The sequence below is a fragment of the Oncorhynchus keta genome, chromosome 7 (assembly GCF_023373465.1).
Source record: "Oncorhynchus keta strain PuntledgeMale-10-30-2019 chromosome 7, Oket_V2, whole genome shotgun sequence".
In the NCBI taxonomy this organism is placed as follows: Eukaryota; Metazoa; Chordata; class Actinopteri; order Salmoniformes; family Salmonidae; genus Oncorhynchus; species Oncorhynchus keta.
In genome coordinates this window covers 13,085,621-13,109,534 of record NC_068427.1, presented here as the reverse complement: position 1 = coordinate 13,109,534, position 23,914 = coordinate 13,085,621, and the positions used below count along the sequence as shown (strand labels likewise).

Below are 23,914 nucleotides of genomic sequence, written 5' to 3'. Positions count from 1 at the left end.
ATAATGCCATTGCCAACTATGTCAAATTAGCCTACATAAAGCCAACAAATAAAAACATTGCAGCCTGCAGTTAGAAAATATACTGATAAAAATGAATATCCTATTAATCACATTGGCTACTCATGGCCTGTCTGCAAGGAACTAGAAACATTGTATAAGCTATTAACTTGGGTCCAGCCTGAAGCTTAAACTTGCAACATTGTATCAAATGTTCTGGGACCTCAGAGTTTCCAGATCCAGTGAGCCCCAGAAAGACATAGCTGTAGGATATTTGCACAAGGGATAAGAAGTAATCAGGTAGGCCTATTTTATGATGTTTCCTCCACCTGATCATGACACCCCCTTTCACGCTGAGCGGATATCAAAAGAGCGCTGGAAAGAATTTTGAAATAGGATACATTGAGGAACTATTGTCATTCTCAATGGATGTAAAAACAGACATTGTTTACTTGGTGTTTGAGGTGAAGAAAAAATTAAGTTCCACAGTGGTGGTGAGTTAAGACCATCAGAAATACTACCAGATCCCCAAATGTGTACATTTATAGGCCTGCATTTGCGCGCAGGCCAGGTAGCCTAGGCCTACTTCTATGTATAATCAGGTGCGTGTCCTTACTCAACATTTACAGGAGCGCTACAAAACAAACCACAATTAACAAATTGACAACTCCTAAATGGAATGAAAAAAACAAAACTTGTTTCTCACAAGTGTAGCCTAGGTTGTGCGGTCAGCAAACAACATGTCCACTCCGACAATGAGAACGGTAAAACACTGTAATAATAATACATTTAATGCATTAACAGAAATGACCATAACAAAACTAACATTGTAGATTAGAAATTATGGAAATTAACGGTAAATGTTCTACTGGTGATACTGGTGTGCCATCTCCGTGAGTCAGACGGGTGTCTCATGTGCCCAAAAATATTTTTTAGACTGCTAGACTAAAAAAATCTCGGTCTGCTCAATTAAAAAAATCTCAGCCTAGCCACCAGTCGACTAAATGGGGTCAGCCCTAAATTTGAGTAATCAAGGTGACAGACATTGACACATTCAATACTGCCTTGCACACTCCTGCCTGCATCTAGCTGATCTAGGGTGTAATCATATGTCCAACAGTTGCAAACGAGAGTTTATGTTGGACAGATTCCAGTATGTTAATCCGTTTAAGAAACGTTTTTCCAACAGAATCGCCGGAATGAATACACCCCTGATCACACTCAAACACAGTTCACTTTCATAGCAGCCACATAAAAAAATCATGATCCCTTTGATAGTTTTATTCTTTCTCCGAAACTACATGTTCTCCTCTCACCTTTTCCCTTTTCTTGTGGACTTCAGTGCACAACACATCAGTTTTCTGTGACCAGGCGAAAAAACCCTTCCAAGCCAAACCTTCATATCATAACCGCTAACCGCTACACACAGCCTACATCATTGTCACCATATTAACGTCATAGTCAACATAGCAGCAAGAACTAACACATTAGTAAACCCCCTACAATCATGCAGCGCAGTGTACAGTCAGCAGCAACCAGTTTAGCAGTTACACCGGCGGGCCGCGGTGGCAATAAATGAATACAACCAAAAGCTTACCTTAACTTGAAAGAGTTCCAGAGTTGGATAGCCATAGCCAGCTAGCTAACATAGCTTTCCACTCTATTTGATCCGGGTGTTTGAGTAGGCTAAACTAGCTGCATTGCCTAGCTAAGTAAGTGAAACTGAAAAAAATACAACAAAATATAAGTCTCTCTCTCTCTCTCTCACTTGTCCTTCATTTTTAAAAATATTAATTTGTTCAAAACTGTTCAACTATTGTCTTTCTCTCTCTTTGACTCAACTACTCACAATGTGTAATGCACTGCATTGCTAGCTAGCTGTAGCTTATGCTTTCAGTACTAGATTAATTGTCTGATTCTTTGATTGGGTGGACAACATGTCAGTTCATGCCGCAAGAGCTCTGATAGGTTGGAGGACATCCTCTGGAAGTCTATGGAAGGCGGTGAGAACCATGAGCCTCCTGAGATTTGTATTTAAGTCAATGTACACAGAGGAGGACAAAAGCTAGCTGTCCTCCGGCTGCACCATGGTTCTACCCTACAGAGGGCTGTTGAGGCTACTGTAGACCTTCACTACAAAACCTTGTGTTTTAATCAATTATTTGGTGACCTGAATTTATTTAGTATAGTTTTATCTAAAAAAAGTAACTTTTTTAATGTTTAACTATTTTTATTTTTATGAAATTCACTGAGGAGGATGATCCTCCCCTCCCTCCTCGGAGGAGCCTCTACTGTCTGGAGTTATAAACATTAATTCTTTGCACAGGGTCTTTCTTAAAAGAGTGTATTTAAAAGTTACATAGTATTAATCTATAAATTGTAATCTAAGAGTTACATGGTATTAGTTAAATTGTGATGACATTATCTACTGTTTCAATGTAATGTATTGACAGATTGTGTTCTTTGAACTTGCCTGGATGTCAAGGGCATAAAGAAGTAAACCACTATTACCCCCTTGGGCAGTGTTCCAAATGACAGTAGGCTGCAAAACTCATTTGTACACATGGATGCAATTGATCCTGCTCCACTTAGGTCGATAGATACTGTTTGGGCCTGACTGGGGTGTTTTTGCTGTGTGTGTGTGACCTCAGGGATGTGAAGGCTGGGAACATTCTGTTGGGAGAGGATGGATCTGTTCAGATTGCAGGTGTGTGAGTAATGTCACTCCCTCACCTCATCTTCACCTGTTAAATTGTATTCTCACAGCTCACTGACTGCCACAAAGATAGTACTTTTTGAATGATGCTTCCACACATTCAGTTAATTCAACAGCCTAATCAACATAATGCCAGACTTCACCAATCAAAAGTAGGAATATACTTGTAAAATGGCAAAGATGAATATATTTTTGAAGCTAGCGAATACGCAGTAGTTTACATAATGACTGCGTGTTTCTCTTTCATGTCCTGAAGATCTTTCAGCCCCACTCAAAATATTGAGATTAAAAAGTTAGTCTTTTATAAGTGTTTTATTTATTTGCTAGGAATACAACATGAATGTAGATATACAGTTGAAGTCGGAAGTTTACATACACTTAGGTTGGAGTCATTAAAGCTTGTTTTTCAACCACTCCACAAATTTCTTGTTGGCAAGTCGATTAGGACATCTACTTTGTGCATGACACAAGTATTTTTTCCAACTATTGTTTACAGACAGATTATTTCACTTATAATTCACTGTATCACAATTCCAGTGGGTCAGAAGTTTACATACACTATGTTGACTGTGCATTTAAACAGCTTGGAAAATTCCAGAAAATGATGTCATGGCTTTAGAAGCTTCTGATAGGCCAATTGACATCATTTGAGTCAATTGGAGGTGTATCAAATCAAAATCAAATCACATTTATTTATATAGCCCTTCGTACATCAGCTGATGTCTCAAAGTGCTGTACAGAAACCCAGCCTAAAACCCCAAACAGCAAGCAATGCAGGTGTAGAAGCACGGTGGCTAGGAAAAACTCCCTAGAACGGCCAAAACCTAGGAAGAAACCTAGAGAGGAACCAGGTTATGTGGGGTGGCCAGTCCTCTTCTGGCTGTGCCGGGTGGAGATTATAACAGAACATGGCCAAGATGTTAAAATGTTCATAAATGACCAGCATGGTCAAATAATAATAAGGCAGAACAGTTGAAACTGGAGCAGCAGCACGGCCAGGTGGACTGGGGACAGCAAGGAGTCATCATGTCAGGTAGTCCTGGGGCATGGTCCTAGGGCTCAGGTCCTCCGAGAGAGAGAAAGAAAGAGAGAAGGAGAGAATTAGACAACGCACACTTAGATTCTCACAGGACACCGAATAGGACAGGAGAAGTACTCCAGATATAACAAACTGACCCTAGCCCCCCGACACATAAACTACTGCAGCATAAATACTGGAGGCTGAGACAGGAGGGGTCAGGAGACACTGTGGCCCCATCCGAGGACACCCCCGGACAGGGCCAAACAGGAAGGATATAACCCCACCCACTTTGCCAAAGCACAGCCCCCACACCACTAGAGGGATATCTTCAACCACCAACTTACCATCCTGAGACAAGGGTGAGTATAGCCCACAAAGATCTCCGCCATGGCACAACCCAAGGGGGGGCGCCAACCCAGACAGGATGACCACATCAGTGAATCAACCCACTCAGGTGACGCACCCCTTCCAGGGACGACATGAGAGAGCCCCAGTAACCTGTGGATGTATTTCAAGGCCTACCTTCAAACTCAGTGCCTCTTCGCTTGACATCATGGGAAAATGAAAAGAAATCAGCCAAGACCTCAGAATTTTTTTATAGACCTCCACAAGTCTGGTTCATCTTTGGGAGCAATTTCCAAACGCCTGAAGGTACCATGTTCATCTGTACAAACAATAGTATGCAAGTATAAACACCATGGGACCACGCAGCCGCCATACCGCTCAGGAAGGAGACGTGTTCTGTCTCCTAGAGCAAAGGACCATGTGAAGATGCTGGAGGAAACAGGTACAAAAGTATCCACAGTAAAACAAGTCCTATATCGACATAAACTAAAAGTCCGCTCAGCAAGGAAGAAGCCACTGCTCCAAAAACGCCATAAAAAAGCCAGACTATGGTTTGCAACTGCACATGGGGACGAAGATCATACTTTTTGGAGAAATATCCTCTGGTCTGATGAAACAAAAATATAACTGTTTGGCCATAATGACCATCGTTATGTTTGGAGGAAAAAGGGGATTGCTTGCAAGCCGAAGAACACCATCCCAACCGTGAAGCACGGGGGTGGCAGCATCATGTTGTGGGGGTGCTTTGCTGTTGGAGGGACTGGTGCACTTCACAAAATAAATGGCATCATGAGGCAGGATATATTGAAGCAACATCTCAAGACATCAGTCAGGAAGTTAAGGCATGGTCGCAAATGGGTCTTCCAAATGGACAGTGACCCCCCAGGCATACTTTCAAAGTTGTGGCAAAATGGCTTATGGACAATAAAGTCAAGGTTTTTGAGTGGTCATCACAAAGCCCTGACCTCAATCCTGTAGAACATTTGTGGGCTGAACTGAAAAAGCATGTGCGAGCAAGGAGGCCTATAAACCTGACTCAGTTACACCAGCTCTGTCAGGAGGAATGGGCCAAAATTCACCCAACATATTGTGGGAAACTTGTGGAAAGCCACCTGAAACATTTGTTCCAAGTTAAACAATTTAAAGGCAATGCTGCCAAATACTAATTGAGTGTATGTAAACTTCTGACCCACTGGGAATGTGATGACAGAAATAAAAGCTGAAATGAATCATTCTCTCTACTATTATTCTGACATTTCACTTTCTGAAAATAAAGTGGTAATCCTAACTGACCTTAAAGAGGAATTGTGAAAAACTGAGTTTAAATGTATTTGGCTAAGGTGTATGTAAACTTCCAACTTCAACTGTACCAGTTCATAAGTGCATTTAGTTCAACTCAGTACGTTCTGCACGAAACAGACATTTCTTGTATTTCTACAAAATGTGGTTGACAATATTTGGCTCTTTCCACAGAATGAGTGCCGTTTGCATCCTTTTTATATATATATATATATATTTTTTTAAATTGAGCACCAATTTTGACCCTGTTATATTCAATGATGTGGCTTTTAATATAGACCACATGGAGAATTCAATAAATCAGATTTTTAATATAAATAAAGTCTTGCTAAAGTGCCAAATTTCAGCATGTTGACATTACCCTCCTCGGTGACTTCTAGGAATATTTTAATCCCCCTAACCCCAACATTTCTGCAGGTTTTCACCAACATTGTAAGGCCATAGTTATTGTGTTGCTCTGACAAAGTAATTTCTGAAGATCATTTTTTATTTCATATGACTATTGATCCATTTCAAGGTCAAAACCTGTCCCTCATTTTAAGGTCAACCCTGTTACATGAACTGAACTGTTGTTTTAATATGGTAAAACTATTCCTTTTAAATATTTCTTTCGAAAGAGGCTATGAACATCTAACAGTAAAATCATAGCTTAAAAGCACTCTTTTTTTTTGCCATTTTTTGAGTTTTGTGGTGGAAAACTGGTGGATCAATAATAACTTGGCTAGAAAAGTTTGAACTATTCAATTTGTTTTGTGAAGCTTGCATTCAAGCATGTTACAGTCAACCCTGTTACTTTATTTGGCACTTAATAGACACTTATTATAGTATCTTTTGTAATTTAACCTCTTGAGATTAAAAACAAGGAAAACAAGTTTTTTATTAAGTTTAGCATGTGCTCTTTATGACAGAATGCTACAATTAGGTGACATTGTTTTACCCACAAAGTTACACATCTCAAAGTGCACAGAATTGGTGGAACGACCCATTTATACTGAATAACATAAAGGTAGTCAAAGAGGTCCCCTAACATAAATCACTGGAGGCCTACAGTCTTTCATGTACTTGGACGACCTTTAGCCTACAAACACAGAAAGGAGAACCATTTTAACACGAATGCAACTGAAGAGCTGGAGTGTGCACAGTTTGTATAAGGTGTATAACATGAGATACTTGTGAAAGACCTCTTAGTGGTTTGAGTATATTTGAGCAAATACCACATAACATTATTATCCCTTTCTATCAGATGTTAATGAGGTATAACATTTACATCCATACATGTAAGCTGAATTATCCATATTTCTTCATAGATTTTGGAGTTAGTGCCTTTTTGGCCACTGGAGGAGATATGACCAGAAACAAAGTACGGAAGACTTTTGTGGGCACACCATGTTGGATGGCCCCTGAGGTGATGGAACAGGTGAGACTATCTTGTGGCCAGTTTTAGTAACATCTACTATCTGTTTTCACCTAGACTGTACAACACTAACAGTAGCTCCGCCATGTCCACAGGTACGAGGCTATGACTTCAAAGCAGACATTTGGAGTTTTGGAATCACTGCCATAGAGTTGGCCACAGGGTCTGCACCTTACCACCGATACCCACCCATGAAGGTGAGCCTGATCACTGCATATCTAGATCCCAGACAGGAAGCGAAATAGGCCTACATCTTAACTAATGAACCATGAAAAGGCAAATTACTACCCTATGTCTATGTAACCTCTGAGAGAACACTTGAATGTCTTTGACCCTTCCTCTTCTCTTCCCAGGTCTTAATGCTGACCTTACAGAACGATCCTCCCACCCTAGACACGGGTGTGGAGGACAAAGAGATGCTGAAAAAATATGGGAAATCGTTTAGGAAGCTAATAACCCTGTGCCTTCAGAAGGAGCCCGCCAAGAGGTTTGTACATGTCTGCCATTCTGTGAACTGCATTAGGCCTACTCTCTAAATATGTTGAGTCTGTCACTGGTTGATGATGAAGTAAATCTGATGGCCTTGGGAGTTGATCGAATCTCTGTAGAATGTCAGACACATTTCAGGAGAGTCCTGAAATATAGTCTTCATGTTTAGTGGGCTCACTCATACCCACCCACCCAAGAATATCTATTCTCACACAGACAGATTCGAGGAATTGTACATTCAGTTCTAGGCCAATGATTGGAATGTGTTCTTATATCTCCATGTATTTTGCTTCTCTTCAGGCCTACAGCAGCAGAACTTTTGAAATGTAAATTTTTCCAGAAAGCCAAGGTATGATTTTTCCTCCAGGATTTGACCTGTTCTTTTTTTTCTTTTTTTTGAGGCTTAAAGAATTTGTATGTAGATTTGCTTAACATGGGTTGTGATTTTCATCTGCAGAACAGAGAATATCTGATCGAAAAGCTGCTATGCAGAGCCCCGAACATAACCCAGAGAGCCAAAAGGGTAATGTCTAAACAAACATCCTTCCCAGTAAAGCAGACCCAATATTGACTGAACATTATGAACAAAGTATGGTAAGATGATAGGGGTTGGCAGCACACTCCGCCAGTCAACAGACATTGAGTGTCCTCTCCCTCTCTCTCTTACTGTTCAACACGTCATTCACTTTGTGATCAAACTGTTCTGTGAGGCTGCAAATATGGGCCACTCCTGGAGCAATATCAGTCATGCAGAATAGATGTGCTTACAACTCTTGCATTAGTGGTCCGTAACATTGCTCAGACGCTCACTGCAAGTGGCGGACAAAGACAAATGGAATTTAATGTGAGTGGTTAGGTAACAGGGAGGTGCACTTAAACATACCATTTGCATGCTCAGTTTGCCTTGCGGTCACAGTGAACTGGGCATGAGTGCAGAAGTGTGGCAGGAAAGGTTGATATTGGATCGCCATCGTCCTACATGTGGATTACTGAAGTAATGGGTGCGAAGACCCTATTGCCAGAAGGCAAAAAGGCCAGGGTGATCGAGTTGGATGGAAATTCACTGACATGGCATGGGTGACTGCAGGATATGGGTGACTGGAGGACATGGGGGATTGTGGAGGTGACGCATGACCAAGTCATTTAGCAGAGCATAATGTCAATAGAGATGGAAGTGACTCGTGACAGAGTTGTCAGACAGAGGGGAGAACAGTATGCTGGTCAGAACAGTCACAATCATTCAGATCGTGTGTGGGTGGGTTGACTAATTTGGTAAACATGGTTTAAAGGTGCCCTATGCAGAAATCGCTCTGCCATTTCCCGGTTGGTAAAATTCTGATAGTTGCCTAATTTCAGTATATGTGACAAAACAAGCAAGTATATTGTAGAGAATAATTGTACCATCTAAACCGCTGCGATGTAATCATGATACCCTCTGCAGCCAACCCTGATCCTCCGATCCTGTCTGTCTTCTGGTCCTGTTTCACCACTAGAACTGTTGGTGTACTGTTCTGACCTATGGAGAATCACCCACATGATCCACTCAGCAGACACAGGCTAGCCTGCACAAAGAGGCATCCTTGCAGAAACATGGTCATCTCAGTACTCTGTAACCTGTCCACATCACCGACCAGATCAGACTCTCTCCCCTTTGACCCCCTTACTCAGTCTGTCTGTCTACTACCCTCTCCCTCACTCTCCCTCCCATCCTGCCTACCTTCCTCATTCTGTCTATCTCCCTTCCTCCTGGAGACTCCCACCTCCTCTGCAGGTGTATTAATTCAACCAGAGTTAATACACAATAGCAATATTCTAGACATGTATCTCTAGGCAAATGACAGAATTTATGCAGTTGTTCATTGGCCAGAAGAGGGCAGCCCTGCTCCTTAGTTGATCTCTTCATAGGGCGGCCTGCAGGAGGTATTGATCAAAGATTACGGTGTGTTGCAGCAGTCATTGATGTGTTACGTAATTGAAAGTTGGAAAATAATACTGATATAATACTGAGATTGATTTGCTACGCCAGTACACAGAGGATACAGTATCGATTCAGAGCATTTATAGATTGCTCCTGTAATTTGCCTGTATGTACTCCTTCATCCCATATTTTCCCTTTGTGCATTTCTCTAAGTGTGTATGCTCATAAATGTTCCTATTAATATGAAATACTAAATGTAGTTGTTCACATGCTTTGGCAGCTTGACGGTACCGTGTTTGTGTGTAAAGAGACATACAGGCCACTGAACTGTTGCATGCATCCACACACAGTGGACTGATGCTTTTTTTTTTGCTCAAGGAGCCAGAGCAGAATTCCAGGAGCATGGGCTCTGTGTCAGGTTCAGCGAAAGAACTTGATGCCATCAGAAGGGTACATGTTCTTTGACTTAGCCCTAGAATGCTGGGGCTTCCACTTAGATTCATCCAGAGTTAGCTGCTTAAGGAGTTGTGTGTGTTTCCTTTTCTTCGTTTCCTTTTTGTTCTATTTTGTTCTTTTGTTCTCTGCTAGCTCATAGCAGCCATTTTGTAGACCTTAAAAACTCTCTGAGGGGAATCCGAGCTTAAGTGTTTGTGAAATGCTTACTGGTATCCACCTGCGCATTTTATGAAATATTTCAAAAATCTCATCAGCTCATATAGGCCAAGTAAATGCCATTTAATGTTGTGTTGGTTTTAACCTTACTGAGAGAACATTAGAAGGTGTGTGGGCTACTAAATGTGTTTTGTCTCTCAACCCTACAGTTTGATGGGATGTCTAAACAGTTGTGCTGTGTTTGGCTTAGGTGAGGAGAGTTCCAGGGTCCAGCGGCCACCTGCACAAGATGGAGGACGGAGACTGGGAGTGGAGTGATGACGAGCTCGATGTAGGGAGTGAGGAGGGCAAGGCTGCTGTCAATCAAGGCAGGGTAGGTGAGACCATGACAAGAGATGCACATCAAAACTTGGCCACAGGGGCTGGGGGAAAAAGCAACAACTAATGTTGAGGGCAATTCTCTATGCTTTTTACCTGCACTTTGGTTAGCTTGATCCTTCCTTTTTGTTTTGCCTTTCTACAGTCATTCTCTATCTGAATGTATTTCTGTGAAAGCAGCGAGCAAGATTTGTTTCAGAGAGGGGCCTGTGACATGTCGCTAAAGGTAATTGGTAAGGGTTTGAAGATAGCTGTAGGGGGCTGAGGATGGAGCGGGGAGCCAGCTATGATCAAATATCAAAAGGTTCTTTGACAAGATGCCTTACCAGATGTCTCTTACAGGGAAAATTACATAAAGCAAAGATACAACAAATAGAATGCCGATAATGATATTCTACTTGGGTCAGTTTTAATTGTTTGTTCTTCTCCTCTACGCTACACTACACTACACTATTGTGTTCGAAGGTGTTTGAGCTCTACATCTGCCAGTCGTATTTAGATTTGTCAAGACTGAGAATATAATGTTGTTTGTGTTTGATATTACCTTCCAGTCGCGAAGGCTCAGAGAGGACAACGAAGACGAGGGTGAAGATGTAAGTTAGCTCTTTTCTGTTCTATAAACAAATATGGAGTACATGATTTGTCATTGTTAAAGTATTTTTAATATCATAGAGACAGACGCTTAGGTGTAATGTGGGTGAAGTAAGATTGTTGTGAGTGTGTAAACCTGCACATTGACTAGAATAATTGACTTACTTTGCCTCTGTCTGTTTCTGTGTAATTTGATTACTTTACAAAGGGCTTCATTGGAAAATCTAATTGTCTGCCTCAACAGGGAGCAGGTTATGTATCCGTTATGAAATCTCAAATAAACCTAGTACATCTTACCCCACAGTTTCTCTGACTCATGGATTTTTAGCAAGGTCGAACGTATATACAGTTGAAGTCGAAAGTTTACATAAACTTAGGTTGGAGTCATTAAAACTCGTTTTTCATCCACTCCACAACTTCTTGTTAACAAACGTTAGTTTTGGCAAGTCGGCTAGGAAATCTACATTGTGCATGACACAAGTAAAGATTATTTCACTTCTAATTCACTGTATCACAATTCCAGTGGGTCAGAAGTTTACATACACTAAGTTGACTGTGCCTGTAAACAGCTTGGAAAATTCCAGAAAATGATGTCATGGCTTTAGAAGCTTCTGATAGGCTAATTGACATAACTTGAGTCAATTGGAGGTTTACCTGTGGATGTATTTCAAGGCCTACCTTCAAACTCAGTGCCTCTGCTTAATATCATGGGAAAATCAAAAGAAATCAGCCAAGACCTCAGAAAAAAAAGGTAGACTTCCTCAAGTCTGGTTCATCCTTGGGAGCAATTTCCAAACGCCTGAGGGTACCATGTTCATCTGTACTAACTATAGTACGCAAGTATAAACACCATGGGACCACACAGCCATCATATCGCTCAGGAAGGAGACGTGTTCTGTCTCCTAGAGATGAACATACTTTGGTGTGAAAACTGCAAATCAATCCCAGAACAACAGCAAAGGACCTTGTGAAGATGCTGGAGGAAACGGGTACAAAAGTATCTATATCCACAGTAAAACAAGTCCTATATCGACATCTCCTGAAAGGCCACTCTGCAAGGAAGAAGCCACTGCTCCAAAAAAAAAGCCACAAAAAAGCCAGACTACAGTTTGCAACTGCACATAGGGACAAAGATCGTACTTTTTGGAGAATGTCCTCTGGTCTGATCAAACAAAAATATAACTGTTTGGCCATAATGACCATCCTTATGTTTGGAGGAAAAAGGGGGAGGCTTGCAAGCCGAAGAAAACCATCCCAACCGTGAAGTACAGGGGTGGCAGCATCATGTTGTGGGGGTGCTTTGCTGCAGGAGGGACTGGTGCACTTCACAAAATAGATGGCATCATGAGGCTGGACAATATTGTGGATATATTGAAGCAACATCTCAAGACATCAGTCAGGAAGTTGAAGCTTGGTTGCAAATGGGTTTTCCAAATGGACATAGACCCCAAGCATACTTCCAAAGTTGTGGCAAAATGGCTTAAGGACAACAAAGTCAAGGTATTGGAGTGGCCATCACAAAGCCCTGACCCCAATCCCATAGAACATTTGTGGGCAGAACTGAAAAAGCGTGTGCGAGCAATGAGGCCTACAAACCTGACTCAGTTACACCAGCTCTGTCAGGAGGAATGGGCCAACATTCACCCAACTCATTGTTGGAAGCTTGTGAAAGGCTACCTGAAACGTTTGACCCAAGTTAAACAATTTAAAAGCAATGCTACCAAATATTAATTGAGTGTATGTTAACTTCTGAACCACTGGGAATGTGATGAAAGAAATAAAAGCTGAAATAAATAATTATCTCTACTATTATTCTGACATTTCACTTTCTTAAAATAAAGTGGTGATCCTAACTGACCTGAGACAGGGATTTTTTACTTGAATTAAATGTCAGGAATTGTGGAAAACTGAGTTTAAATGTATTTAGCTAAGGTGTATGTAAACTTCCGACTTCAACTGTAGATGCTTTCTCTTTTTGAATGTTCATAAACAAAACAGCAAAATGTTTTACATATTAATTGTTTTCTATTGACTCTTCTCTATTTGCTGACTGAGTTGAGCAATGACCTTGACCATGACCTTGATCTTGGGCAAATATTTCCTATTCTTAACAATGTTCACCCACTAAACACCCTTTCCATAGCACACAAAAATATATAGTTTACTAAATGCCTTTCTTTTTGTGCCACAGGATGAGGAGAATGCCAATAGTGTTCCCATGGAAGGGCTATCCATTCAGCATCCCCAGGTGAGGGTTTCAGTATCATCACCACCAGCAGCAGAGGCAGACGTTAATTTGTCATGATTCAGTGACCTTGATGCCCCACTGATTATGTGTGAGTATGTGCCAATCTCCCAGTGGCTCCTGGAGGGGCCCTTTCAGCAGGTAATAACTCTGAGTAAATGGACATCCTGCTGATACTGCCAGCTCTAAAGTCATCTGAAAGGCCCCGTGTCATTCTCTCACTGGCCATTGTCATTTCAGAAATGAGCCAGAGTAGTTTGAGGTTCATCCCCCGTGTCCGACAATGATAGAGGCCATAAGTGCTACTGCGGTTCTTACTTTGTTGAGTCAGGATCTAGTCAGCGTCAAGGGTCCCGGTTGGCGCAGCGGTCTAAGGCACTGCATCTCAGTGCTAGAGGCATCACTACAGACCCTGATACGATCCTGGGCTGTATCCCAACCGGCAGTGATTTGGAGTCTCATAGGGTGGCGCACAATTGGCCCACGTCGCCCGGGGTTAGGGTTTGGCCGGTGTAGGCCGTCATTATAAATACGAATTTATTCTTAACTGGCTTGCCTAGTTAAATAGAGGTTAAATAAAAAATGTTTTTTACTGATTGTGCCTCCTCATAAACAGAATAATCTTGTCAGAGTGCATCAATAGAAGTATATACACTGTAGATATTGAATGTATTTTGTGTGAATTAATTCATGTATACTTCTATTGGTTTTGTAGTTTAATAATTTCAGCATAGTGCAAGATACATATATATATTTTCTATACTCCAGGAGATACAGTATTGAGGACTTGCTGGCTTTATTGACTCACCAGACTCACTCTTTACTTATAGGTGCAACCGTTTGAGAAGAACACAGGGCCCTATATTCAAGTTGCTCTGAATATGGTCCTAAGGCTAAGGTAAGCAGAGTTTGAATTTGTCCTGCTGTTAATAGACCTAATGATGACCTAATGATGTCTTGGCCCTCTAATGGGATCATCTGACAGAACCAAGGGCCGTTTCTCTCTAATCTGGCTGAGCGGTTGTGTTGGAGGGAGGAGAGTGTTACACTCCATTGACTCTCCATTTGCTCCGCTCTGCATATCTGTGTTCTCAGGGATTGAATTAGAGCAGGGATGGACAACTTTGATGGGGGCGGGGGCCACAAAAAAATCTGAATTAATCATGAGGGGCTGCAGTTGCTGGCAGTTCTGCGTAGTCACATCCATACCCCCCATACCCCCCCAGAACTATTTTCCTGCAATTATACACATTTTGCCATAGAAGAGTGGGGTAACATTTCACAGCAAGAACTGGCAAATGGTGCAGTCCATGAGGAGGAAATGCACTGCAGTACTTAATGCAGCTGGTGGCCACACCAGATACTGACTTACTTTTAATTTTGACCCTCCATTTGTTCAGGGACACATTATTCCATTTCTGTTAGTCACATGTCTCTGGAACTTGTTCAGTTTATGTCTCAGTTGTTGAATCTTGTTATATTATTACAAATATTTACACATGTCAAGTTTGCTGAAAATAAACGCAGTTGACAGTGAGAGGACATTTCTTTTTTTGTTGAGTTTATATATATACCGAACAACAATTTCAACGCTTTAACTGAGTTGGAGTCAATTGAAATACATTCATTAGGCCCTAATCTATGGATTTCACAACTAGGCAGGGGTGTAGCCATGGGTAGTCCTTGGAGGGCACAGGCCCACCCACTTGGCAGCCAGGCCTACCCACTGGGAAGCCAGGCTCAGCCAAATATAATTTGTTTTTTCCCACAAAAGGGCTTTATTACAGACAGAAATACTCCTCAGCACCCTCCACACCCCCTCAGACAATCCTACAGGTGAAGAAGCCAGATGTGGATGTCCTGGGCTGGTGTGGTGTGGTTACACGTGGTCTGCGGTTGTGATGCAGGTTGGACTTACTGCCAAATTCTCTAAAACGACATTGGAGGCAGCTTATGGTAGAGAAATTAATGTTAAATTCTCTGGCAACCGCTCTGGGGGACATTCCTGCAGTCAGCATGCCAAAACACTCTCCCTAAAAACTTGAAACATCTGTGGCACTGTGCTGTTAGTCAAAACTGCACAAGGTGCACCTGTGTAATGAGTATGCTGTTTAATCAGCTTCTTGATATGCCATACCTGTCAGGGGGATGGATTATCTTGGCAAAGGAGAAATGCTCACTAACAGGGATGTAAACACATTTGTGCATTGAGAGAAATACGTTTTCTGTGCATATAGAACATTTCATCTTCAAAAAAAAATGTTTTGTCTCATGGAACATGTGACCAACGCTTTACATGTTGTGTTTATATTTTTGTTCAGTACTGAGTATACCAAACATTAGGAATATTGAGCTGCAGCTCCCTCTTTTGCCTTCAGAACAGCCTCAATTCGTCAGGGAATGGACTGTACAAGGTGTTGAAAGCGCTCCACAGAGATGCTGGCCCAATTTGACTCCAATGCTTCCCACAGTTGTGTAAAGTTGGCTAGATTGTTGATTGATACATTGATACATTGTTGATACACACGGGAAACTGTTGAGCATGAAAAATCCAGCAGCGTTGTAGTTCTTGACACAAACCACAAACCGGTGTGCCTGGCACTTACTACTATACCCCGTTCAAAGGCACTTACATTTTTTGTCTTGCACATTCACCCTCTGAATCTCAATTGTCTCAAGGCTTCTTTAACCTGTCTCCTCCCCTTCATCTACATTGATTGAAGTGGATTTAACAAATTAATGAATCCTTTTACCTGGATTCACCTGGTCAGTCTGTCATGGAAAGCGCAAGGTGTTCTTAATGTTTTGTGTAGTGTATATATTTTGTTGGGGAATAGATCCGCAGGTCACCAGTTGCCCATCCCTGAATTAGAGGGCTGTTAATGACTTGCGAATGACCTGCGCTGCCACCAGACTTACCAACACTGACCTGGCCAGGTTAAAGAACACAATTAAAGGCTGTAGCAAGACTTGTGACCAATATGGAATAGGTTTAGGATTAGATTTTGGCTCAGACTTATCACTGTTTATATATGTGGTCTTTTTTATGATATGATAATTAGTGTTGATTTGGCCTCAACACTCCTCTAAGCACTCAAATCCTTTCCCAAGAATAATAATAATAATAATAATATAATAAATAAGAATGTAGCTTATATTTATTGCATTGAATTGATATCCTTTTTACTTCCCCCTCAGCAAAATGGAAGCAGATTTAAACCCATTGTCTAAAAGCAGAATATGCAATGCAAATGTGCAAAACTGCGCGCGTGCGCATTAAGATGTCTGCCCCAGACACAGAGAATGAAGTGTTTCTGGACATTTTAAAGTCTGCCTTCTGCTCCCTGATGGGCTGAATGCCGCGCTGGGTGCAGAGTAGACTCTGGGTCGATGAGATAAGTCAGCATCTGAAGAGGCCTCCCCAGGCCCCCTGCGCAACACAAAGCCTTCCCCTCCACTGCACACCAGCAGGCCAACTAGAGGGTTGGCTACGAGAGTAGTGTAATTATTCTAACCCTGACATGTAAATAAATGGACGCTTCTGTGAGCAGTGGGGCTGTAGCTATTTCTCAGTGACCAGAGTTCCATTCATTGCAGGAGTTTGAGCCTGTTTTTCTTTGCCGCGTATGGGGAGCGATGTACTGTAGAATCAGCCCAAACTCAGCCCAAACTCAGAGAGATAAAGTGGCTAGTTGAATGTGCTATGTATTAAACCTATCCTGCTCTGCGCTGAGGGCAGCCTCTCCACAGCAAATGGATTTCAGTGACGTGTCTGGGTAGATTAAGTCAAAAGTCAACTGACAAGATCCACACCTCTGATCCGTGCTGAAACAGCCAGCCCCTGTCTGGCAGCAGCCAACAGAGAGCAGCTCATTTATCAGGCCTCTCAATTTCAAGCCCTCTTTTAGCCCGAAGGACTTCAGATAAACTCAAATGCAACTCCCAATCTCCCATAGAGCGATAATGAATGGGGCTCTATTGCAATCGGTTTTGACACGCATTATGGAGAACTACGACGTCGATGTATTTGCATAGAGGTTTCTCTATAGCCCTGTTTAGTCCACGAACTGTAAAAATAGTCCTGGAAGCACTTGACAGAGCATTACATTACATTCGATTCGCTGGGAAGATACAGTACCTTTGTATAGGGGTGAATAATATTGGTCACATTTCACAGCTCTGTGAATGTGCTGTAATCTGGGCAGTGATACAACAGCGTTACATTATAACACTATCATGTGCACTCATCGTCTCTTTTCACGTGACAGAAAACCTCCGTGTCACTACAGTTTGTAATACACCAGCCTAAAGAGCTCTGCTGGTACACGGTCCCCAGAGGATCAGGAGATGACATGGTCACTGGTCACATTTACTGGCTTCATATGTGTGTGACAAACAGTAGGTCCTTATTAGCAGATACAGTGCAGGGAGTTAAGTGGCACCCTATTCCCTAGTGCGCTACTTTTGAAGCGTGTTATTTGTGATGCAACCATACTTGTGAGGACAGATTCTTTAAGTCTGGATTTATTGAGCGCTTGACAGCAGGATTAAGGCTAAACTGAAGAAAAGTCAAGCGTTTGAGAGAGGAAGAAGTACAAAGGGCTAAGTGTAGAAAACATGCTGAGGGTACTGAATATGCGTGTTAGGGGGAGCAAAGGAATCACAGAAATGAATGTTATTTTGCGTATTTTTTAGGGTATCCCAACGGAGCTTGGGAATTCTTACAATTCTTACTCAATTCTTTGCTTGCTATCTAGTTAACATAATGGGAGGACAAGTGACGTCACTGGAGTTCATTTCCATTCAAATCCCATTTGTTTTGTGGGAAAACAGGAACGAGATCCAGCGTGTTTAATACAGGGTTGCTGGTGGGATTGCAGGGTACAGTGGGGAATCTTAGGCTTCCTACATGCAGGACTAAGTGAAGTGAAATAATGAACATTTGTCATAAAAAGACTGAAATAGAAATAGCACTATATATATCATAACAACTGTGATGCATGTCCATTGGGGTAGAGACAGTGATGCATGTCCATTGGGGTAGAGACAGTGATGCATGTCCATTGGGGTAGAGGCAGGATAAAGACTGTTGAGGGGGTGGGGTGGAATGACCATAGGGGAAGCAGCAGCATGAACATTGAGTGAAATAAAAACAACACGTTTTAACAATAAAATAATAATCAGAACTGCAACAGTGATGAATGTTGTTGGGGTGGGGGCAGAGTAGAAGTCGGGGGGTATTGGAGTTATCTGACCTGATTCAACCTGAAACCTATAGCATTATTAAAGCCCACATAGAACAGTGCCAGCTATATCTCTCTCCAGTCACAATGGCATTACAGTAATCACTCTCTTATGGATACATCTTAATATTTTAATCTGTGATTGATCTGCAGCCTGTTACTAATACTCCTCCATACAATGATTATAAGATTTATCTTGTTGCTTTTCCAAAGTTTTCCGCTTTGTAATCACGATAATCAATGCAGATTAAAACGTAATTATGGTTTAATTCAACAATTGCCTCGCCGAAGACTAAAGTCATGAACAGAGTTCTGGTGCTATTGGGGTGGTGGCTCTCTTGGGAAAAATAAAAAGCTAATTGGAAAACTTAATTGCATCTGAAAGAACAACACAGCACAATCAATTCTCTTCCCAAAACTGATGAGGGTGTTAAGGCTGATTAGAAAAGGATTTATGCTATTGTGAACCCGTTGATGAAGGTTCTTTAGAGAACTCTATTCAGATGGGATGTTGATGTATGTCTGAAACAGAGAAAGGATCTCAGACACACTGAGGGACTTGAACCGTCAGGAACCTGAAATGAAAAGACAATAAGAACAACAGGACATTTTTGAATGACCTGGGTGTTGAAAAATGTTATTTTGTACATTTGACACGTCATCTTCACTGGCAATTGTTTGCTGATTGATTGCACTGTATATGTAATGATGGGAGGACAGAAGTCAACCAATGAACCAACAGTGCTCCAGGCATATGTGGCTATTGTGCTTTGTAGTGTTTAAACTGAATTATAAACCGGGTGGTTCGAGCCCTGAATGCTGACTGGCTGACAGCTGTGTTATATCAGACCACATACCACGGGTATGATGAAACATTTATTTTTACTGCTCTAATTACATTGGTAACCAGTTGATAATAGCAATAAGGCATCGCAGAAGTTTGTGGTATATGGCCAATATTACACAGTTAAGGCCTGTATCCAGGCACTCTGCATTGCGTTGTGCATAAGAACAGCCCTTTGCCATGGTATATTGGCCATATACCACACCCCCCCAGGCCTTATTGCTCAATTAAACCCCTTTCAATGAGTCATTTATATAGAGAACTATGAGCTATACTTTCCTCCAATAGGAAGCCAAAATATGAGAACGCAAAATTACATGCCAGCACAATCCATCCCAAATGAATTACTGGCACATTAACACTGTCTCCTCTCACATTGTGGGCCCATTCATGTAGGCATTTTCTAGGCTAAAGCGCTGAAGTACTTTTCATCGGACTCCAAACACTCCCCAGTTTACCCCCAGGTGTGTGTATTGATTGTGTTTGTTGGTGTGTTAAGAAATTACCCCCCTGTCACTGCTACACAGGATTTAGAGGACTCTTGTGTAGTCGATACACAACAGACCGTCTGTTTTACCTGGCCTCGGTCTTGAACTGCGGTAAATACTCAGAGCTTTACACCTAACTTTCCCCAACATACCAATCATAATTCTGGTCAGGACAGACAGTAAACAGCTTCAGTTACAGAGTGCAGTTCAGAAGTGTTAATGTGTTCTTTAGACTAACATTACCTGAGGTACTCAAGGGACCTGAGACTGGCAGTTTCTCTCAGAGCCTCTTTTCACTACGAGAGATTGCCTAGAGATTTTGCGGAAGTACCCTCGGCTAGGCCTGTTACTGTAATGTAAACTTGCGAACTTGTCACTTCTCTTTTAGTCTGAGAAAGTCCTTAGTCCCAGTGTTTGCCAGTCAAGTGTTTGCCTGAGCTCCCATTGCCTACCAGGGGAAATCTGTTTTAGCAGATAGAACACCCCTCTATACACCCAAGAGTTATTGTAGTTCATGCTTTACCGAGTAAACACTCCTATCTCCCTAATGCTTGCTAGTGCCCACTGGCATCGCTGGTGATTCATTTGGAGGGTGTGGTATGCTGGGATTTGAAGATGACTGAGCAAAATCATGGTCTTATTCTGTCCCTGTGCTGATAAAACCTGAAACTTAAAACTTTACACAGTTATTTAGGAAAATCTTACCACTGGTAGCAAGACTCTGGAATACTGAAGTTTTAAAAGAAAAAAGAAAACTCCTAAACTGTTTCTCAATCTGTGTGTGTGGTTTATTTACCTCCCACAATATAAGCTGACAGAGACTTTCCAGGCATCTGCTGCCCATCTCTCTGGAGCAGGACTAAGTAGGCAAATAGAGACGCCGGGCTCAGGCCCTCTGACACAGGTGTGGTTACATCATCCCTTTACAGCACGCTCTCACACTGTCCGTGGCTGAAATGGGGAGATTGCAGACATCCTACATCCATCTGCTAAGTTCAGGTTTCGCCCCTGACTTCCTCTCTCTAGCTGCGAATCTGCAAAATTGGACGAGTAAAGTTGACTCACAGGCAGCTGATGGAAATCCTCTCTCTCTCTCTCTCTCTCTTTCTCTCTCTCTCTCTCTCTCTCTCTCTCTCTGTCTCTCTCTTTCTCGCTCTCTCTCTCAGAACTAAATCAGCCCTCAATGATGTATCGGAGCATGTTACTTACATGCAACATGTCCTGTGAAATGTGAATCGGGGGCTAGCAGGTGGGCTTAGATGGATGTGATTTATGCATCTTAATTACAGCCCAAATTAATCCACTCCCACGACACTGTACAAAAGCTGTCACACCCATCAGCCACTGTGTAGGGAGTAGTTTTTAGGACTAAATTCACCATGTACTGTATTAATGGAAATGTTAGAGAGAATTTACCCAGGGTTGCATAGCGTAAAATTAACATAGGGTAGACATGTGGATGGACTTTCACTTAATGTGGCCTATCATGCAGTTTCTTAGGAGAGGCATTGTCTTTTCTTGCTGGATTGAAGTTGCTGCATAAGAAAGCTGTATAAATGAATAGGCGGTGGTAGTTCTGAGCCATATGTGAGCCCTACATTACTACTACTAAAGCCCTTTTTACACCATTATCCTCAGCCAACCTTCTGCTGTTTTGCTTCTATCACCCTCTGGAAGAAGAAAATATTCTACATGTTTTACATAAGACCAATAATACAATTGCAACTGAGCTTCAATATTCCCTGTTTCAGCTGCGTTCCGACACTTCATCTGACCTCAGTAAAGGATCAATCATGTACAGGTGACAAATATGAAAATCCCCCAGATTGCATTCATGTAGGAATTCATCTGTTTTCTTCTCCTAAACCAGAGCTATATAAAAAGGTCAAGGACATTGAGATTGTGGAAACACTTCAGGCAGTAGTATAACTCAGACATGCTTTTATTAATTATAACTCATTTTAGCTTTACCAATGACTTAAAGTCCTTGTGAAAATGTAATTATGGTTTAATTCAAATGAGGCTTGTGAACATGTTTGTAATTTAAAATATGTTCGAACTACTTTTGTATTTCGACGGACAACAACAATTACACTGTTTGCGGGATTTTAAACATAGTACATGTAACCATAGTGATTCAAATGGGCATGAGATATTGCTGGAAATATGTATTTCCTTATTCTGGTCATTCCACTGCAAGAACACTTCAAATCCAAATCAAATGTCCAAATCTGTCAATCTTCCACAGCCGCAAGTACGTGATTGCATTAGCACAGTTACAATATCTACTTCATGGAACCCATTGAGATTCTCTGTAATATAATATACATACATACATACAGTACATACATATATATATATATTTTTAATCATAATCATGTTAGCCTTCTATTGTCTGTGCAGAGAGAACTTCTACATACGTTGTCACCGCAAAAGGCTGTATACTGTATATGCCTCACTGGTACACAGAGCAGAGTGAGGGTTTGGCCGATGCACTATAAACATGGCGTTTACTGTAGCCATCAGTCAGCTGTTCTTAGGAACCCTACACAAGACTTACAATGCATCATAAAAGCATCTATTTATTGAGCTTACAATGCTGCCTATTTCATATGCACAAGACACATGCAAAGATGAACATTTCCGCACTAATTCTTCACCAACTGTGTTGTCAGTAAATACAGGATGATATTAGAGTAGCTAGTAGTAACACTGACTGAAGCAGTTAGTAAGAAAATCTGATCTGCTTAACATGACCCCCTGTGTTAAGCCTAGAGACTTGTGGTGTTAAAGTGTGGATGTGGCAGCCAGGCTGTCTTTTTCCATTCCACTATTCCTTGGGGTCCGCTTGTCAGGAGCCTCCTCAGACAGTCTAAATGAAATAGACCGTTCAGGGAGTCTTGGCCTGGTCCCAGATTTGTTTGCGCTGTAGTAGCCAACTCATCTGACTATTGTCATGCCATAGTTGTCTTAAAGCACAAACAGATCTGGGACCAGACTAACTAGGTCCTGGACATCCTGTCTGTTCCTATGGAGGACAGCCTGTTGGGCACATCTTACACGTGGCACATCTTATACTAATCAACTTCTCATCTCTCTTCTTAGGAACTCCAGGAAGGAGCTGAATGACATCCGCTTTGAGTTCACTCCTGGCCGAGGTAAAAGCTGCACAAAGTGAAGAAGCTCGTGTTATAATGTTGTTATTAGCGCCCGTTATTGTATTTGGTATTGAAGTGTACTGTAGTACCGTTGGTCACATGTTTACTTCTCACCTGGTTGTAATACTGTGTGTCTCTCCGTAGACACGGCTACTGGGGTTTCCCAGGAACTGTTCTCAGCTGGTCTTGTCAATGGACACGATGTTGCTGCCGGTAAATGTCTCATCCTTGTTTTTCTGTTATACTGCGGGGCTTAGGGTGTATTTTCCGCGTGAGGTGTGCTTGATTTAGCTTGGACTTTGTACGTCTGGGACTATTTTACTGGGCAAACAAAATCAAGCACAGTTAAAGTATTGAGGAACGGATTTGACAAATGTATTTGACCCCGGTCTGGTATTTTCAAAATAATCATATCCCTCTCAAAGTCAATGTGAAGCATAAGACCAGCTCTGTATGGTCTTGATTAATGAATGTGATCTGTGATTATCTGATGTGACAGTGTAACAACACTATTAACGCGTGCATTCTTTATATATATAACATTACCTTGCAGTTGCGGCTAACCTTCAGAAGATTGTAGATGACCCGACCACCTACAAAGTGTTGACCTTTAAACTGGTGAGTACCCAGACGGTAAATGTCACACCACCTCATGTCTCAAGATAGCTACGCGAAATAAGAGCGGGATGCTTCCCCCCCAAAAAAACACACAGCATTACATCACACCGACGAATTGACTTGAGAAAATGTACTGTCATAATATGTATGTTAAAGGACAATGCTCTAGGGTTGTGATGTCTGGAAATAGACACACCGTTCAAATCCCAAATGAGCGGTGGTGCTAGAGAATGGGAGAAATCTGTGATGACAGGCGTGTCGCAGCACTGGCTTTGTCCTTTTAAGTGGGGTAACTGATGGGTGACGCTCCTAATCTGCACGTATGCTTCCCCCCCGTGCACGGCGCGATGGGATTTACATTGATCCACACCGAGCAAAACAATTCAATTTCTCTACGGAGAATAATTAAAAGGAAGCAATTAATGACAATCCCAGGTGGTTTGCCATAGTGTTAGGGCTATTTTCTAGCGCCCTTTTAGATGGCGCGGATGAGGTAAACAACATCTGTGCGGTGGGTCACAGTACATCACTGTCCGCC

General features: G+C 41.8%; 1 protein-coding gene across 2 annotated transcripts in view; it reads left to right on the top strand.

Annotated features, from left to right (window-relative positions):
• The window catches only part of stk39 (serine threonine kinase 39), a 30,584-nt gene that overhangs the window by 3,713 nt on the left and 2,957 nt on the right, over positions 1–23,914 (top strand). The window contains exons 5-18 of one of the 2 annotated variants that reach the window (XM_035773355.2): positions 2,649–2,704; positions 6,686–6,795; positions 6,888–6,989; positions 7,146–7,279; positions 7,582–7,630; positions 7,739–7,804; positions 9,578–9,649; positions 10,062–10,184; positions 10,741–10,782; positions 12,972–13,028; positions 13,856–13,923; positions 22,706–22,758; positions 22,903–22,971; positions 23,312–23,376. In XM_035773355.2, coding sequence (XP_035629248.1) covers positions 2,649–2,704; positions 6,686–6,795; positions 6,888–6,989; positions 7,146–7,279; positions 7,582–7,630; positions 7,739–7,804; positions 9,578–9,649; positions 10,062–10,184; positions 10,741–10,782; positions 12,972–13,028; positions 13,856–13,923; positions 22,706–22,758; positions 22,903–22,971; positions 23,312–23,376 — 1,066 coding nt within the window. The remainder of the gene's footprint in view (positions 1–2,648; positions 2,705–6,685; positions 6,796–6,887; positions 6,990–7,145; positions 7,280–7,581; positions 7,631–7,738; positions 7,805–9,577; positions 9,650–10,061; positions 10,185–10,740; positions 10,783–12,971; positions 13,029–13,855; positions 13,924–22,705; positions 22,759–22,902; positions 22,972–23,311; positions 23,377–23,914) is intronic. The other variant, XM_035773356.2, reaches the window with a different exon arrangement.